We start from the raw sequence: 19289 nt of genomic DNA, 5'->3' as shown, positions 1-19289 counted from the left end.
CTTTAATTTTGGAAGTTATGTAACTTTGATTAAGTTGTTGATTTTTGTATTGCATTGACATTTCATCTAGTTCTCAAGTTACTTTCAGTGTTAGCATTCTTTGCTAGTATGGCTTAGTGAGATTTTATGGAAAGAGCACTGAGTTTGAGATGATCTGTGTTTGAGTCCTTATTCAACAGTTTACCAGCTGCCATTCAGTCTTTACCTTAAGCAATCACTTAACATCTCTGGGAATTGGCTTCCTCATATCTAAAGTAGGCATGCTAGTATTTATACCATCTACCTTACAGAGGTCATAGAATTTTGAAATTAGAACAAGACCTGGAAGGCCATTTAGTAAAATCTCCCACATAATGCAAGGAAACAAGGGGATGTTCTACCTTACCAAAAAAAGACTTAAGGAATGTCTTCATTTATTTAAAGGATTTTCACATGGAAAAGTTTGGGCTTATGTTATATTGATACAGGTACATTTAGGTAGAATTAAGACCAATAGAAAAAAGTTACAAGAAGTCAAGGTCCACCTCATTATCAGGGAGAATATTTTAATATTCTGTTCAAAAGACAACCTATTTCTTTTTTTTTTAAAGTAATGAGCTTCCCATCATTTTGAGTATTTAAGGAGAGGCTAGATGGCCTCTTGTTGGCCATCTTGTTGACAGAATTGTGCAGATCATATCTGATGTGATAGAACTGGAGACAGGAATCCTGGCTCTATTATTTACTACCTATGTGATCATGGGCAAATCACTTGCTCTGTGGAGATAACTTTGTAGAGAAAGAAAATTACCTTGTTATATATGATTTTTTTTTCTGAATGATTCCACTTCTACCATCACTGACTCATTTTCATAGTGCTCAGAAACCACCCATTCCAGAATTTCGCCAACAAGTTATTGATAATAATGATGAGGATATCTTCATAGTTAGCTAAACATTTTTGCAAGTATTATCTCATTTGATTCTTATGAAAACTTTGGGAGGCAGGTACTTTTTTTAACCCCAATTGGAAGCTAAGGAGCCCGAGGCTCAGAGAGTTTAAGTGACTTGCCCAGGGTTACACAGCTAACTAAATATCTGAGGTAGAATTTAAATACAAATCTTCCTGACTCCAAATCTAGCATGCCATCTATTATGCAGTTAGCTAATGTTGAAACTATATATGTTAAAAAAATTAATCTATTCCATCTATCTTTCTTTTTAAAAACAGGAACGTTTTTTATCAGATGATTCAGGTCATCTCTACATGTGCATGTCCATCCTTCAGGCTTCTAACACTCCTACCATTCTCCAAAGCTTTTCAGAAATTCAAAGAGAAGTATAATGATTATATCCACAAGTCTTTGGTGAAATGGAAAAAAAAGTAGATTTGAATTAAAAGACTTTGGTTCAAATTTCAGTTCTGTCTACTTGGCGCAAGTCACTTAATATCTCTAGGCATAAGGTTCTTATATAAAATGATAGATTTGGATGAGATGATGTGTAAGGTTTCTGCCAGCACATAACCTGATCCATTGAACATGGAATCATAATTTTAGAATGAGAATCTAGTCTAGTTCTCTCATTGTTTTGGAGGAAACTATTGGGGTTAAGTGACTTGCCCAGAGTCATACACCTAGTAAGTATTTGAGGCTGGATTTGAACTCAGGTCCCCCTGACTTCAGGGCTGGTGCTCATCCACTATGCCACTCATATTACTAATTAGGGGTAGAGTCAGGAGAAGAAAGTCTTTGATTTCTTGTTCTTTGTTCTTTCTGTTACATCACATTGACTTAAGATTCTTTTTACTACCTTTCTTCCCCTTTTCTGCATCTTGATCCCAATCACTCAGATGGCTGATCTGTATTCCGGATCCAGTTGTCTTGATCACTAGGACTCCGGACCTGTATGTTCCAACATGTATGCTTTGACTTCAACTTGCCTACCAGTTTCTGACCATTTCCTAAAACTTCCTTTAGTACCTGCATAATCCCACCTAAGACTGCTCACATGGTTTCAGATGAAACCTGTAGTTGGTCTATAGGACCACCTGTGCTCTGACCTCAGTGACCCTTCCTGGTTCACTCCATGCTCTGCTTTCCCATTTGTGTCTTCTCTCTTTGTATTTCTTATGTAATGACTTCTACTTCTCTTGTGCAGTCTCCTTAGATTGTTATTTTTTAATCCTTTATCCATGCTGTTTTGAATAATAGATAAAACTGATCTTTTCCTAGTTAATAAGGAAAGATAAAGATATAGAAAGTAGTCTTTATTTTTAAAATTAGTGATCTTTATTAACCTTTCTGCAAACTTTGAAATTTAAATTAGAAAAATATCTTACAACAATATCCCTTCTACATTTTTCACCTTTTATCTTCATGCAATTGTTCTCTACCATATTTCTGTATTCACTACGGTCCTACGCCAGTATCTCATCATAATGTGGGAGCTACCCTTATTTTTCAAATAATATCTGAGAGTGGCCTACAAGCTCTGTCAGATCCTAACAGCATACCAAAGATTCAAGTTCAAATGTCAAGATTCTAGTCTATTGATGAGCAGTGTGCATCATGCAAGCACCATTCTAGCTAACTTCAGAGAGGTTATTAGCTGATGTGTGGCTTCAAGCTCATGAATTTTTTTAGCAGAGCAATTTTTCAAGATTATCTGTTAAGTTGTAGGGAGGCCGGTTACCTTTGATGTTCGCTAAGAGACACTCATACTGAAGAATCCCTGAAGTAATGAAGTATGTTGTGTCTGTATATTTACCGTGCAATGTGCCACTCTCCCCTGTCTTCTCTTAGCTTTGTTTCTTCTGCTATAGCCTGGTCATGAGTTCTAATGCTCCTTGTTGCCGTTCTTTGACCTGAAGCAAATTTGTCTTCTTTATGTCATGTTTTTGACATTATATGTGTGTGTGCGCATGCACACACACACACACACACGCTTAAAATGCATTCATTTAATGTTTGCCACCATCGATATCAGCTTATTTTTCTGAGAAGCAAGGTGATGCAAAGAGTATTAGAGTCAGGAGACCTAGGTATAAGTTCAACCTTTACTACTTTTTCTAGTTGTATAACCTTGGGCAAGTTGATTAGCCTCTGAATCTATTTCTTCAATTTAAAGAGCATTTATTAAGTGCTTAATTTATGCCAGGCAACCTACTAGACACTAGGGATACAATGAAAAATAAAAAAAGTCCCTGTCCTAAAGGAGTTTTCTACTGTGAGAAAACATCTGCAAAATCTCCATATTGCTGTGACTTGTACTACCTGCCTCAAGAAGTGGTTGTGTTGAAAAAATGAGATAACATGTAAAATATTTTTCATATCTGCATAGTGCTAAATAAATAATTGATTATAGTATTAATAATACCATAGTATGTACTAATTGATTGCAGTAAGACAACTTAAAACATATGTAAAACTTACATTTGAATCTATTTAGTTCATTTCCCTTGATATTTTTTTAGGTTGAAATTTTCAAAAGGAGTAGTCATTACATAGTACATTGTTTTTGTTTCACATGATTTATCTTCCCAAAATTTTTAATTTTTTGTTGTTATAGAAAAAATTTTCATCTGCTGAAGAAAAATTCTAAATTGTTGAGAGAGTTAAAAAATTTGGACTCACGTCAGTGGTATGTAATTCTGCTTAAAAATTACTTTCATTCTTGTTATATTTTATGAGAACATGTATACCTGTTACTTCAGTACTTTGATGAAACTGTAATCTCATTAGTGTGCATAATTCTTAGTGTGCAAATTGCAAGTCACCTGTCACTTCTTTTTCTGTATAATTCTTGTCCATGTCCATCCACAAATCCTCTATATGGCTCCAACCAGTGTACTAGGAACTTTCTCTAATTCTTTTGACATTGTTGGTGCCACTGTACAACACGGACTATCTTTGATTCTCACTACGTAGCTGGGCTGTCTCATTTTCTGGCCATTCATCTTTTGGATGGCAACTTTGATAAGATGGAGGAAAGAATACATCCTCAGAAAAAATGTTTACATTATTTAGATAATCTATAGATGTGCATACCCATCTTTACTTATACACCTGACGTCTCTGAAATGTATTTGCTTTATAGTCATACTCATTGAAAAATGATTGGTGAGAGTTCGATGATACCAAATTTTATGCTGTGTTTATTATCTTAACAACCACAGAGTTCAAGATTGTTCTGCCATAAATTGGTATAGATGAGCTCTCTTTTCCAAAATGGTAGAATTTTTAGGTCAACAGGCCTCCTTCTGCAGCCTATCTTAAGTTCAGTGTCTGTGGTATATAGTTCAGCACTGCTGCTAAAAGATTTTTTTGAACCTACATTACCTAGAACCCTTATGTCCATTATGAATAACAAAATCCCTAATTGTTAATCCTTGGGAAAATTGAGTAGAATAGGCAAATCATGTCTTCTCTCAACCTTATTTTTATGGTGAATTTTTAATACTTAACTTTTTAAAATTATATACATATATGTTTTATGCTATTTACCGAACTAATGTACTTTTAGGTAAAATGACAAAGATTATTTTCAATATCCTCTTCACCTCTAAATCCTACAGTTCTAAATTCAGCAACAACAACTTAGGACCTTTCATACAAAACAAGACAAAATAGCTTTTAAAGCATAAAGAAAAGGGAACTAGTAAAACAGCTTTATCCTGACATGTCATGACATACCTGAATTTTAACGTCTGGGAAAATTATAGTTTTCACTTTTATAAATGTTTTAAAAGTGTAAAAGGCTTAGATATATATACCTAGATTTTTGTCCTGAAACTCTTTAAGTATTCAGGTAACAAATAAGCATCTACTATTCTACATACAAATTGTTTAGTGCATTTTCTTTCTTTTTTTAAATGTTCTGACAGTTGTATATTTCTCCAAAGAACAATTGGCCAGTTAGATGTAATGTATAGGTTTATTTCCATTTTTTCCATTTAGCTTTGAGTTCTCATTAAAACACAGGTATGAAAGGTCTTCCAAGCTCCGTGCCACCATTAAGGGAACAAAAATGGCTTGGTTCATGTCACCATTATTTGTACTTAAAACTTACATTACTAGTATGTTTTTTTTTCTTTTCCTTTTGAACGAAAGTGTAGAAGACTGTAAGTATGAGAAACAATATTTAAAATTCTATTAAAAACATTCAAAATCCTTTTATAAAGGTCACTGAGGAAAATGGGAAGAGGGTGGCGCATTGTATATTGTTTTCACTTATTTTATAAAACTTTACTACAGAACCATCCTTATTGTGTTAGCATCTCAAAACATTTACCTTTATATAGGGACTTGATTTTTCTTCCCGCTCACTTTATTTCTTCTTCTCTTTATCCTCTTCCTTTTCAAAATACTATCCTGTTTATTTACGGCACTATGTAACTACAGTTAAGGCTTACCAGTTTAGAAGCAGAGCTGCTTTCTTTAAGCTTTTGGAACATACATATAAAAGACATAATTTACACTTGACTCTTCCTTCGAAAAGCTTGTAGGGTAAATTCGTCTCATCTGCATAGTTATTATCCTAAATAGCTTAGTTTCTATTTAGATCAGTGCTTTAGAAATACGTTTGTTGAACTATATACATTATTTAAAAATTAACAATAGAAAAAATTAATATCTCTCCAGATATCAGATACCTACATTGTCATTTTAAAACTTTTGCTTCCTATTTCACAGGGAAATATTTTTGATGACTTATAGAACTGTGTACTTGAATAAGAATGTTTTAAAAGGCTTCAAACCCTAACCTTAACCCTAATACTAATTTTCTAGTTTTTTTTCTATCATCCTAATTCTTATTTTTGACTATATTTTTCACCTTCTGCTATGGGGTTGGAGAAAGAATGAGTTCACTTTTGAAATTCTGTATGAGGAACAGAACTTGAATGGTGTTCTTTTGTGTCCCATGAATTCTCCATCATTGAGCAAGTGGAATGAACTTCCAAACTTAAATTTTCACATGTATTCTGTTTTATTCCCTATACTCTGGATTAAACAAATAAACTTCCAACTATGGCCAGTTTGTTTAGTCTTAGTAGACTTGAACTATGTGAGGTACAGTTGAAATAGTTCCCTGGAGTGCTTGCACTTATAAAATATGGCTTGGAAAAGCTTATTGTCAAATCATCTGCCCTCCTAATTAGCCTTCATTTAAACCTCTATCCCTTGGATAACTAAGAAAGGCACCAACTTCTATCACTGTAATTGCCATTTTCACTAGCTCTTTTTGAAGTCAAAAAAAGTAAGTATATTCTATAGTTGTACGTCTAGAAGAGTTTAGTCTCTTTCACTTTACCTGTAGGACCACATCTTAAACTCCTTTCATTAATAGCATCTTTAAATGTTCCACAATCTTCAAATTTATTCTTCCTACGCAAGGTGATTTTCTCCTATGGTAGTGTTAAATTATTATCTTTCCCTGTTCTCAAGAAATACAAAGAATACCACTTCACCATCATTTAAAGAATATATGCTTTTGTTTTGCTATGACTATATATTTTAATGGTAATGTAAGAATGTAATGGTAATATAAGATGCAACTAATTAAGGTCAGAAAATGTATAAAGTAGATATGCACAAAGAATTGTGCTAGACATAGGGCAAATTTAATGAATGATCATTTTTACTGCTTAAATAGTGATAATCTTGCAAGTATATATTAAGATGAAGGGAAGGTCACCCATTTTTGAATTCTGGTTTTTAATATAAAGAAAAAAATCAGAAACATAAAGAAAGTGACTTGATCTTATCCAGACCCAACTGAAACGAGCAGGTGGATCTGTGTCTCTTTCTGTATTTCCAACTTACTCCTGCGTCCTGTGGATGTGAAATACTGTGATGTTGCTCATTAGCACTACAGACACATTACATGCATTCAAGAGTCTAACAAGGCCATGTACAGGTTGAAAAGCTAGCCAACTTTCTAGGATCCCCAAGTTTGAAAGATGTGAAATTCGTTAAATTTTTAGCACTAAAGGTCATTGGTTTTCATCCCCGTAACGTATGGCTATTCATGATTGAAATGATTCTATTTCTAGGACATGCAAATAAAGGTTTTAAAATTGAAACCTTGTATTTCAAAAGTAAAAAGCCTGAAATTGAAGGAGAGTGAACAGATGCATTTAAATTGGGTCTGAAATTTCATAAATAAATACTGGATTTAAGTTTTCCTTGCTTCCAGAGAACTCCCAGAAATTTTTAATTAAACATAGATTTAATTATAGTAAAGAATTGGGGATCAATCCAAATTTTCCAATTGTTAAATATGATTTTTAGAATGTAAGTGTTTGCCAGGCCTAGTAGTGTGTGCATATAATCTCAGTCAACAGAGATCTTGAGGCTGGTGGATCTCTTGAGCTCTGGCATTCTGAGCTGCAATGGGCTGTACTGATTGAGTATCTATATCAAGTTTGTTATTAACATGGTGTGAGCCCCTGCTAACATGAGGCTACCAGGTTACCTAAAGTCACGTGAACCAACCCAGGTCAGATATGAAGCACGTCAAAACTCTCATGCTGATTAGTAGTGCCTTAGTACTTAGATCAGGAGAGCCTTGAATAGCTCAATCACTTCTAAGCCAGCTGAGATGGGAGACCCAGTCTCAACAAATAAATGATCACAGATGCTTGTCTTGTAATTTTACCTTGATTCCATATATCTTTACCATGTCCTAATAACCAGTAGGTAAAGGTGTATGGTGCCAACAGTTGTCACCTACCTACTTCAGTACTTCTGCAATTAGAACATTTTTCAGTACTCCATGTAAGACGATATATTTCCTGTCATTTAATTGTCACCAAATGTTTCTGAATCCCCATAATAGATAAACTTCAAAAATAAGCTCGGTGTGAAGTTAAATGTAGAACCTACATTGGGTAACATGGTGTCTTGTGGGGGGAGGGGAGAGGAGAGGGAAGAAGAGAAAATTTGGAACCCAAAAACTTGTGGAACTGAATGTTGTAAACTTAAAAAATAATTTTTTTTTAAAAAGAAAAGAAAGCACAGTCTAAAGCGTTACTTTTCTGTAAGATATTAGTCCAGTCAAATGAAGCCTCTTCCCCACTTACTAAGTTCTCTCATCTAACCTCATTTTTCTTCTCTAAGATTTCATTGAGGTTCAATAAATTATGACTAATAAGATGATAATTAATTTGTATGTATGGAAATGTTTAAGGAACTTACACTCTTCTGGCCTATGTTGTTCATAAGTGTTTTATTTTATTTTTTACCTAATTTAGGACTCAAAAAACCAGCCAACAGAAAAAAGAATTCAGTCATTTGGACACTTGCAACATAATATACTTCTTGGGAGAAATGAAACTTTATTTTATGAGATTTAAAAGACTTATTTTTTCTTTATACACTTCAAAAATAATGAAGGAAATACTATGATAATCAGATTATCAACCCTAATTAAAAAAAACCCTAAGAGAATATGACTTCTCAGTAGAGAAAGGGCAGTGAATTGAATCATTCCTATTTAGGGCTTTGGAGGTGGGGAGGGGACAGCGGAGAAATATGTTCATTATTAACGAAATACCATGTTTATGTAATATAAACTTAAGGTTTTTCAAACCATTAATCTAATTGTTTATACAGAAATTAGTTATTTAATACAGTCAAATATAGTAAATTGATCCATGTCCCAGTTAAGATAATACAGTATCAGTATGAACTAAGCCTTTCAGGGACAAAACCATGCAGTTCTTTTCTCAGCCAAATACTATTTTTCTAACCTCATACCATGTATTCAGTTACACATTCAGAAGGGAAAGATGTCCTGTTATTTGGGGATGGGCAGTGACTTTGTACTGACCAAGACAAATTAAGAATCTATTCTTACTGGAAGATTCCTTAAGGTTCATTATTGTTATTATTATTAATTTGGTGATTTAGAATTAGAGAATTTTACAATATTATCTTAATTCTCAAAGGCTCAGAATGTAAAATTTGAATAGATAATTTGTCTGTTTCAAAGGCTAGCTTAAACATTTCTAAATTAAAATGAAGAGGAAATCCTAAACTGTATAAGAAATTATATACCAACCCATTTTAAGTGAGTGCTCCCAACTTCCTGTGCATTATAAATATACTTCATTTCAATTTGCTTCTAACCTACAGCCGTGAAACTCACAAGATTGCAGTGTTTTACATTGCTGAAGGACAAGAAGACAAATGCTCAATACTGTCAAATGCAAGGGGAAGCCAGGCCTATGAAGACTTTGTAGCTGGTCTTGGTTGGGAGGTAATTCATTTAATAGATATTAATTGAATGTAACTGAGTGGAAATTAAAGGTTATTTTGTGTATTTATGTGTAAAATTATGCTGGCTCATGAAGCCTACTTTAGAAATAGCCAAGGTATCAAGAATTTTTGAGTCTTTTATAATGGAAGTGTTAATTTTTGAGTTTCAACACCTATTAGCCACTTCCTAGCAACTTTAAAAATACAAATTTAAGTATAAATGTAGTAGAAAGAGAATTGATAACAAATCAATTAGACCTGGGCTCATATCCCACCTCTAGCAGTAGCTCTGTGACATTGAGCAAGTCACTTAATATGTCTTAGCCTCAATTGCTTCATCTGCAAATCAGGTATAATAACTCTTGTTGTACCTTCTGAAAAGGGTTCCTGTGAGGATCAAATAAGGTAATGTATGTAAAATACTTTGCAATTTTTAAAGTGATGTAATTGTCAGTTACTATTACAGTTTTTAGTAATGATTCAATAAAACAATGATTTATTGATGTTCTTTTGGTTAATAAAATAGCTGAAATGTAACGCTTTCCATACTTCTATAGAAGTATGGTGTGGGATGTTATATGGACAGATTACTATAACAAAAAATAAGGTATTATTTGTGCATCAGAAAAGTAAAAATTAAATATAATATGATACCCTGAAGAGAGAGGAAAATAAAGACCTAGAATGCCTTCATGAAGATTGTGGCATTTGAGTTGGGTTTCAAAGGCTGTTTGTAGATTCAAAAGGAGAAAAAGGGAAATGGAGGAGGTTTCAGGCATACAAAACAGCTAGTTCTACCACCATATCATTTTGATAAAACTTGAAGTGGAAGGAAAATGAGATCTTCAGTTGAGAAGATATCTTATAGTAAGATAAGAACAACAAATTGGGGTTGCCTAACAAAAACACAATGGCTTTAATAGAGAAGAGAGATTTAAAAAGAGGTCAAATACTAGAAAGACTGAATGAATAAGATATAATGGGGAAAAGATAAAACAATGAGTTCTCTTAGTTAGATTGAGTATCCACTCAAACCTGTCTTCTAAGATCAATGGAGAAAAATCTGTTATTGAATCATATTCTTAAGGTAGGGCTTGTGACTAGACTTGTGATTTCATTGTTTTATAGAACTCCCAGGTGGGTCAGCAAAACCAGGATGGTAAAGGAGCTCTCCCACCATTTCCCTCCAAAGAATGTTGAAATAACACCTCAAATCAGATTTTGGAGTGGCAGAGCCCATAAAAAGTTACAGTGAGACGTTTTTCTGGCCTAACCCAACTTAGTCGTTTTTCAGAAGAGGTCTGTGACACCAAGGTGAGGACTGACCCAGAGCATTTACAACAGCATCACCAGCCCAGACTATGACCGCAGCAGCAACAGCTTTGGGAGCTCTCAACCAAAGGACAGTAAAGGGGTCAGACAGCTGGTCAAAAGAGTTTACATGGGACCCTTTGCTGGCATTGAGTACAGCTAGTTCTGATGGGCCATGTGCAGTTCTAGGTCACAGTTCCAGGGAGAGAAGCACTGGTAGTTGGTCACAGTTCCAAGGCAGAGAAGAAAAATAGCACTTGTAGCTACAAGAGAACAGAGGACCTGGTCACAGTTCCAGGGCCAGCAGGAGTTCTAGTGCTTGCGGCTACAGGGGGGCCTTCTTAGGTGAAGACCAGAGCATAAGCAGGAGGACATTGACCACATCTCTCCCCAGATGATACCACCTTTGAAGTACTGAAAATGTACACATCCCCAGAACTAGCTCTGAAAACAGCAGCATGAAAAAGGCTGAAACTTGGGACAGCTTCCTCACCTCCAGGTGAACAGAACCAAACTTATAAAATAAAGTTCAAACTCAAGAAATAGGTTGAGAAAAGGAGTAAAAAAAAAAAAAAAACCCCAAACCTTGACTATAAAAAGCAAATGTGGTGGCAGGGAAGACCAAGACACAAATTCAGAAGAAGACAAAAATATGAAAACAGCAACAAGCAAAGCCTTAAAAAAAATGCTGATTGGACATAAACCCATCAAAAATTCCTGGAAGAGTTCAAGAAAGAGATGAGTGGTAGAGGAAAAATTGGGAAAAGAAAATTTTGAAAAGAGAATTTATGGCTTGGTAAAAGAGGCACAAAACAATTACTGAAGAAATTAATGCCTTAAAAAAAAAAAAGAATTAGCCCAATACTCAAAAAGGCATAAAAAATTCACTGAAGAAAAGAACTCCTTAAAAAGCAGAATTGGCCAAATGGAACAGGAAGTACAAAAATTCACTGAAGAAAAGAACTTAAAAAACAAAATTGGTAGAGTTGTAAAAGAAGTGTAGGAGCTTACCGAGTAAAATGATTCCTTAAAAATTACAATTGGAGAAGTAGAAGCCAATGATTCAATGAGACATTAAGAAGCAATAAAAAAGTCAAAGGAATGACAAAAATAGAAGAAAATATGAAATTTATCATTAGAAAAACATCTCACTTGGAATATAGATTGAGCCAAGACAATTTAAGAATTATTGGACTGCCTGAAAGCCTTGATCAAACAAAAGAGCCTAGATATCATCTTTTAAGAAATTATCAAAGAAAACTGCTTCAATATCTTACAGAGAGTACAATAGAATTTTTTTTAAATCCACCAATCACCTCCTGAAAGACATCCCAAAATGAAAACTCCTAGGAATATTATATAGCTAAGTTCCAGAGCTCCCAGGTCAAGGAGAAACTATTGCAAACATCTAGAAAGAAAAAAATTCAGATATCATAGAGCCACTGTCAGGATCACAAATAATTTAGCAGCATCCACATTACAGGCGAAGAGAGCTTGGGGTATGATATTCTGAAAGGCAAAGGAGCTCAGATTAGAATCAAGAATAACCTACACAGCAAAACCAAGTATAATCCTTCATGGGAAAAAGTAGGTATTTAATGAAATGGGGCACTCTCAAGCATTCCTGATGAAAAGACCAGAGCTAGATAGAAAATTTGGCATTCAAACATAAAACTTAAGAGAAGCATAAAAAAGGTAGACATGACAGTGAAATCATAAGGTATTCCATAAGGATAACTGTTTAAATTCTTATGTAGGAAGATGGTACATGTAACTCCTTAGATCTTTATTCGGGCAATTAAAACGAGTCTGCATAGACAGACATCATGAGTGTAAATTGATTATGTTGGGATCTTTTAAAAAAAATGGAATAAGAAAGAGGGATGCATTGGGAGAATGTGGAAAGGAGAGGCAGAGTAGGGAAAATTTTCTCACAGAAAGAGGCATGCAAGGAGGAGCTTTTACAGTGGAGAGGAAGATGTGTGGGGGGCCATGGTGGGCAATGCTTGAACTTCACTCTCATTGGAAGTTTGTTCAAAGAGGGAAGAATATATACGTGTACACTCAGTTGTATATGGAAATTCATCTTAGGAGGGGAAGGAGATAAGAGAAAGGATAGTGTATCATAAAAGGAAGGCTAGATTAAGAGAGGCAGTGGTCAGAAGCAAAACACCTTTGAGAAAGGATGGAATAAAAACAGAGAGAAGGATAAACAAGGAAAAGAGGATAGAAAGGAAATACACAGTAATCATAACTGAATGTGAATGGGATGAGCTTACCAAAAAATGAAGCAGATAGCAGAATGGAAACTAGAATCCAGCAATATGTTGTTCAGAAAAACACACCGGAAACAGGAAGACACACACAGAGTTAAAATAAGGGGCTTTAGCAGAATCTATTATTCTTCACCTGAAGTAGAAAAGGCAAAGGTAGCAATTATGATCTCAGATAAAGCAAAAGCAAAAATAGACAATATTAAAAGAGATAATCTGGGAAACTATGTTTTGCTGACAGGTATATTGAAGTAGTATCAAAAAATTTTACAGCAAGTTTCTCTGATAAAGACCTCATCATATGTGGGTTTGTGCATGTGTGTGTGTAACTGAGTCAGATTTATAAAAATAAGAGCCATTTTTTAATCAATAAATGGTCAGGGGATATGAACAGGTGGGTTTCAGAAGAAATCAAAACTATAGTCATATCACTAATGATTAGAGAAATGCAATTTAAAACAAATCTGAGGTTCCATCTCACACCTGTCAGAAATGACAAATTCTGGAGGAAATGAGGGGAGAAAGAGACACCAATGCATTGTTGGCAGAGTTGTAAACTGGTCCAACCATTCAGGAAAACAATCTGTAACTATGCCAAAAGGACTATAAAACTATACATAACCTTTGATCCAGTAATACCACTACTAGTCTATACCCCAGAGAGATCAAAGGAAAAGGAAAAAGATCCATATGTAAAAAAAACATTCATAGCAACTCTATTTGTCATGTCAAAGAATTGGACATTGAGGAGATGCTCATCAATTAGGGAATGACTGAACAGGATGTGACGTGTAATTGTGATGGAATACTACAAGAAATTGACAAGGCAGATGGTTTCAGAAAACCATGGGAAGACTTTTATGAATTAATACAAAGTGAAATGAGCAGAAACAGAAGATCATTGTACACAATAATAGCAATATTGTAACAATGTTCAACTGTGACTTAGCTGCCATGATCATGGTCCAAGACATTTCCAGAGGATTCATGATGAAAAATGCTATTCACTTCCAGAGAGAGAACAGATGAACCCAGTGCAAATTGAAGTATAACTTTTTACTTGCTTTTTTTGGTAATATGGAAATATAGTTTGATATATTTTCCATGATTTCACATGTATAATTGATAGCATAGCTTGCCTTCTCGGTGGGTAGGGGCAAGGCAGAAGGGAGGGAGAGAATTTGGAACTCAAAATTTTTAAAAATGAGAGCATGCTATAAATGAATGAATGAACGATGCATTTTTTTCAATGGGGAAAGAATTCCCAGCTGAAGAAATTCCCTCTACTAATGGAGGTTGGTACCATCTCTGCAATTTGTAGTCTTAGAAATTTGCCTAGAACAGGTGTCTACAAACTACAGCCTGAGGACCAAATCTTGCCTCTTTTTGTACAGAACTAATAATTTTTTTTACATTTTTAAATAGAGTAAAACTAAACAAGTGAAAAAAAACATTTTTAACTTGGGGCAATACATAAAATAGGCTGTAGGTGGAATTCAGCAATTTTCTGATCCCTATCCTTGAGCGCTCAGAGACTAAGTAATTTGCTAAAGTTGTGCGCCCTGTATTAGTTTGAACCTAGGTCTTCCTGGCGCTGACACCTGTGGGATTCTATATGCTTATGAATTCAGAAAAGTCAGAGATTTCTAAATAATCTAGACATAATCTAAACCAAGGTTTCATTAACCTGAGATCCTTACACTTGTTTGTTTTTGTTTTTAATATTTTGATTACTGTATTTTGCTGTAATTGGTTTTCTTTGTACTCTTACATATTTTGTGCATTTAGTGATATGCTGAGGAAGAGTCCACAGGCTTTACCAGATGCCAGAAAGTGTCATAATACACACAGAAAAAGTTAGGAACCTCTAATCTAACCAGACTTCTGTCCTTTTCATTCCTTTTAATTTAATTTTCTTTTAACTTTAACTTCTTTAACTTTACGAAGTGTAGATATATAGAATGGGTGTGATGATGATTTTTTTAAAAACTAGTGATAAAGTGACATTTCTCAAAGTATTATTAAGTCTTCAGAAAATTAGCTCTTTACTCTCTTAACTCCTCTTAACAATAGTTTAAAATGGTTATTTTAAAGGTATCAATATGTTCTTTAATATAACCATTCTTGACTATTCTTGACCATGTTTTCTTTTTGCCAAGTAAAAAAATCACATTTCTTTAACCTTTATTTAATATGAAAAGAACTCACTCATTTTTTTCAAGGTATTAAAAATGTACTTAATTAAATGGATCTTGATATTTTACACTACAGAGAATTCTTGCTCCTCAGAAGAAAAAAAGGATACACTCACTGAAAGGATCTGGGCATTAACTAAGTAGTTATTGCTTAAGCTGCAGCTTTACAAAGAGCTGTGCATGCTTTAAATTTGTAATATATTCAATGTCATCTAGCTTAGTAAATCAAAAACCTGGTTTTTGATTATGATTATTTTTTATTTTATTACACACATAAGGTTGACCTTTCAACACACTGTGGATTCATGGGTGGCCTGCAGCGAAATGGCAGCACAGGGCAAACTGCACCTTACTACGCTACCTCTACTGTGGAAGTGATTTTCCATGTCTCCACTAGAATGCCATCTGATTCAGATGATTCTCTCACAAAAAAGGTAATAGATATATATGTGTATATGTCTTTTCAAAATTTTATTCTAGAAACTGTTAGAAAAGCACTTTGTCATTTATTAATTCACCTCTATTCTAAGATTTGCTAAACTAAAATGTTTTTGTCAGAACACTGGTTTTTGAAACCAAAGTGATTTTGAAATCTGGCTTCTTTATTTACTACCTGTGTGACATTAAACAAGTCACTGAATTTTTTTGAGCCTCCATTCCTCATCTGCCACGTGAGGAAGCTGGGCTAGATGATCTCTGAGGTGAGCTTTGAGAGCTCCAGATCTAAGACCTGATGATCAAATAGATGATGAGATGTTAACAAAAATAGGTAATCACTCTTCTAACGGGTCTTTAGATCAAGAGATAAAGGCATAAAAAAGGAAAGGTTCACAGTAGATCTGTTTTGTAATGTTTATTCTTAACATTTTCTATCATAGTGTGCATATGTGTGTATCTATATACATTTTTTATTTTATTTTTATTATGTATATATATGTAATAATAAAGATGGATATGTGTATGTATATAGATATATAGAATCTAGACTGGTTTTCATTCATGGCAGCCTTCCACTAATAAAAAACAGATATGTGTATATAAATAGATATCTGTAATTTCTACTATTAAAAATGGATGTGCACATGTATAAAAACATGCACACATATGTCCATTTTTCATTAGTTGGTTATCATGAATGAAAAACAGACTAATTAAATACATGTTTTCATTGCCCTGTGCAGAATGAATTGGTCACCAGAGAAAATGTCCAAATAGGACACTGCTGTGACCATACCATATGTATATAGTTCCCCTATCTCAGCTGTAGGTGTTCGTGTGCTTGGAGTGTTGGTGAACTGTTAGTATCACTAGACTTCTGGTGTGGTTCTATCTGCTGAACTACATGCAGACCCACTCTTATTTCCTTGGCTATATCTTCTCCCCAAGTCATTATCTCTAGCACTTTTATTTCATTTTGGCTCTTTTGGAAGATTCTTTCTTTGGGAAATTACTCATCACTAAGACCCTTGGTATCTGCCTTGGATGAAAACTCTCTGGACTTTGGTCTTTGGATAAGGAAGGACAATAATCAATAATCCATAGAGGTTACACAGGTAGTCAGTGGTGATGCCAGGATTGCAATTTGATTCCTAAAACAATGCTAAATTAATTTGAGTGTGATTAGAATGATCCATTTTTCATTCAATGTTTTCTATGCAGATTCATTCCTGTTTTATTTGTCATATGGTCATTCTTTTTACTTCCTTAGACTTCAAAATATTAATATTGACCATTACAGTGGCTAGCTCCTTTTTTCTCCTTTTTGCTCTTTTACCACAGTTAAATCCACTGTATTTTGAAGGCTAGAGCCCACAACACCATGTAAAAGGAAGCTGGCCAAGGATAGTGTTGGTCAGTGTATTGGATTATAATCCTAATACGTCAACTTTAAACTTAGAGCAAAATCACTCATTTTGTGTTATGATCTAGTCAATAAGTGTACTTTCTCCAAGGAAGATCATGTTTTTGTGTGATTCTTGTTGGTATTCTCCCATAAATCCTCCACAAATGATCTAGCAAGTGCACTGGAGGCCTTTCTCTTGGTCTTTTAACAGTGCAGCACCTGGCCTCTCTATTATTGCTCAGTCTCACTGCTTGCCAACACGCGTCCTTTTCTCATCATACATTTCTTCATTTTTATGCTTGCCTTAGCTGTTTTCTTGCAACAACATCTTCTACATGTTTTAATATCATATAAAAATATTTTATGAATGTAACCACATAAATAACTTTGTTCAACGATCCTCTGATTATCAGTATTAAGCAAAGCCTTAGGGAGGCAGATACTCAGCAAGAATAATAACCTCAGCTGTGTAAGTTGCCTTGCACAGAGTCCAAATGGAAGAGGGATTCCATATATTTGTGAGGTAGCTTTGTTATAGATGAAATTATGTTGATTGCATCATGATTATTAATACAATAGAGCTTTTTCTATGTGATCCACGTAGGAAAAAATGACCTAAACAGTCTACAGAGGAAAAACTGAGTGGATCAGGAATGTGAATTGCCCAGATCATGGCATGTAGTTGGAAGGGAAATGCAATGAGTACATGTTCAATGCACATATTTTGAACAGACCTTACAGTTGAACACTAAACTGAGCCTAGAGTAGAAGTGGAACAGAGAGATCAGATTGGATTGCATTTGAGGAAATTACATAACATTCTCTGTGATGCCCAAGTTGATCCCTGACACAAATAAGCCAACTTTCCTAACACTTACATTTTTCCATTATTGGTACACAAATGTAAAATGTGGAACACCATGACCTCTGAATATATAGAATTACAAGTGACTCAAAGTCCAGTCAAGAGCCATGTTGTGTGTATGGGGAAGAGAAAAGAGAGGGGAGGTAACCAACACAGTTACGCTTAATTGCTTAATCAGAATGATTAAAATGAAATTTTATATAAGATTTTTGGAGTTATGGACCACTTAATGTGCTTTTACATATATGCACTGAATAGGCTGATTTCTGTTCTCCCCAGCCCCAGAGTAAACCTTCTATGGATTTATTTATGGGAAGAAAGCATCAGAATTACAAAGAATATAAAAAGTATAAGTGGGTTGAGATCTGCACTAATATAATGTATGCCCTTGTGGATCATGGATCCATTGAAATATTGAAGCATAGATAAGCAAATAGAATAATCTCTAATAGGTGCAAAAGTGAAAGAGGGAGTGATTGACAACCTGTTAGTAATTGACAGGGTGAGAATTAAAACCTAGGTCTTTAGACTCTCAGCCAATCCAATTTTCTCTCTATATACACCATACCATGACTCCTCTTTATATTGGTATCACATTTTAGGAAGGATACTGATCAATTGGAGACTTTTCAGATGAGGACTACCAGAATAGTAAAGGGAAATAATAACAAACATTTTTGTTAGAGTTTACTATGTGCCAGGTACTGTGCTCAGTGTTTTGCAATGATCATCTCATGTGATCTATACAGCCACCTTGGGAGGTTAGGTGCTACTTTTATTCCCATTTTACAGATGGGGAAACTGATACAACCAGGTTAAGTGATTTGCCAATGGTCACACAACTAGTATCTGAGGCTGCAGGTGCAGCGTTCTAGCTACTGCATCAACTAGCTGCCTCAAATTCATGATATGAGAGGATTACTTGAAGGATTTTAGTTAGCTTGAAGATTTGAAGCTGTCTTAAATATTTGAAAGGGTGTCTTGTAGAGAGGTGAGACTTTTTCTTTTTAACACCAAGAGTTAAAAACAGGTAGTTGGAAGTAACAATGTAGCTAGTTTAGTTTTATTATAATGAAAAAATTTTCTCACAATGATCCCAAAGTATTAGTAGAATGATCTGCCTCAGGAGGCAAGGGAGGAATCACCCTTCACTGGTGATCTTCAAGCCTGTGGTTGTTGGAGGAGTAGTAGAGGTATGGTTGCTGAGATCCCTTTAGTACTGAAAGTCTATGTCAGGGAAAGGAAAGGACTTGGCCCCTCTCTTAAAGCATTTACCTTAAATGATGTTTCCGATAACCTATTTTAGATTACAATCCAACCAGATCATCACTTACCAAACTCTTAGCAATGCACAGTAAAGGGTTAATGCTGTCAGGATCAAATTCTGTTTTTGTCATTTCAGTATAATTGATAATTATGCTAAAAAAAGTTCTTGTATGTGAGAGACATTTTCAATTTCTTTAGAAGGAATAAAAATTTAAAACGTTTTCTTTCTTTTAATGAAAAGAAATGTAGGATTTTGTTTGTTTTATGAGGCTTTTTTTTCTGGTTAAAAATGCCGTC

The 19289-nt window shown here is 34.6% G+C and overlaps 1 protein-coding gene across 1 annotated transcript in view; it reads left to right on the top strand.

The window, feature by feature from the left end:
- RALGAPA2 (Ral GTPase activating protein catalytic subunit alpha 2) overlaps nucleotides 1–19289 on the top strand; it is a 409611-nt gene that overhangs the window by 224897 nt on the left and 165425 nt on the right. Inside the window, exons 33-35 of the mRNA XM_036748146.1 lie at nucleotides 3550–3621; nucleotides 9117–9240; nucleotides 15297–15452. Of these exons, the coding sequence (XP_036604041.1) occupies nucleotides 3550–3621; nucleotides 9117–9240; nucleotides 15297–15452 (352 nt within the window). The remainder of the gene's footprint in view (nucleotides 1–3549; nucleotides 3622–9116; nucleotides 9241–15296; nucleotides 15453–19289) is intronic.

Source organism: Trichosurus vulpecula, chromosome 3, assembly GCF_011100635.1.
Source record: "Trichosurus vulpecula isolate mTriVul1 chromosome 3, mTriVul1.pri, whole genome shotgun sequence".
Taxonomy (NCBI): Eukaryota; Metazoa; Chordata; class Mammalia; order Diprotodontia; family Phalangeridae; genus Trichosurus; species Trichosurus vulpecula.
This window is presented reverse-complemented; position numbering and strand designations above follow the sequence as displayed.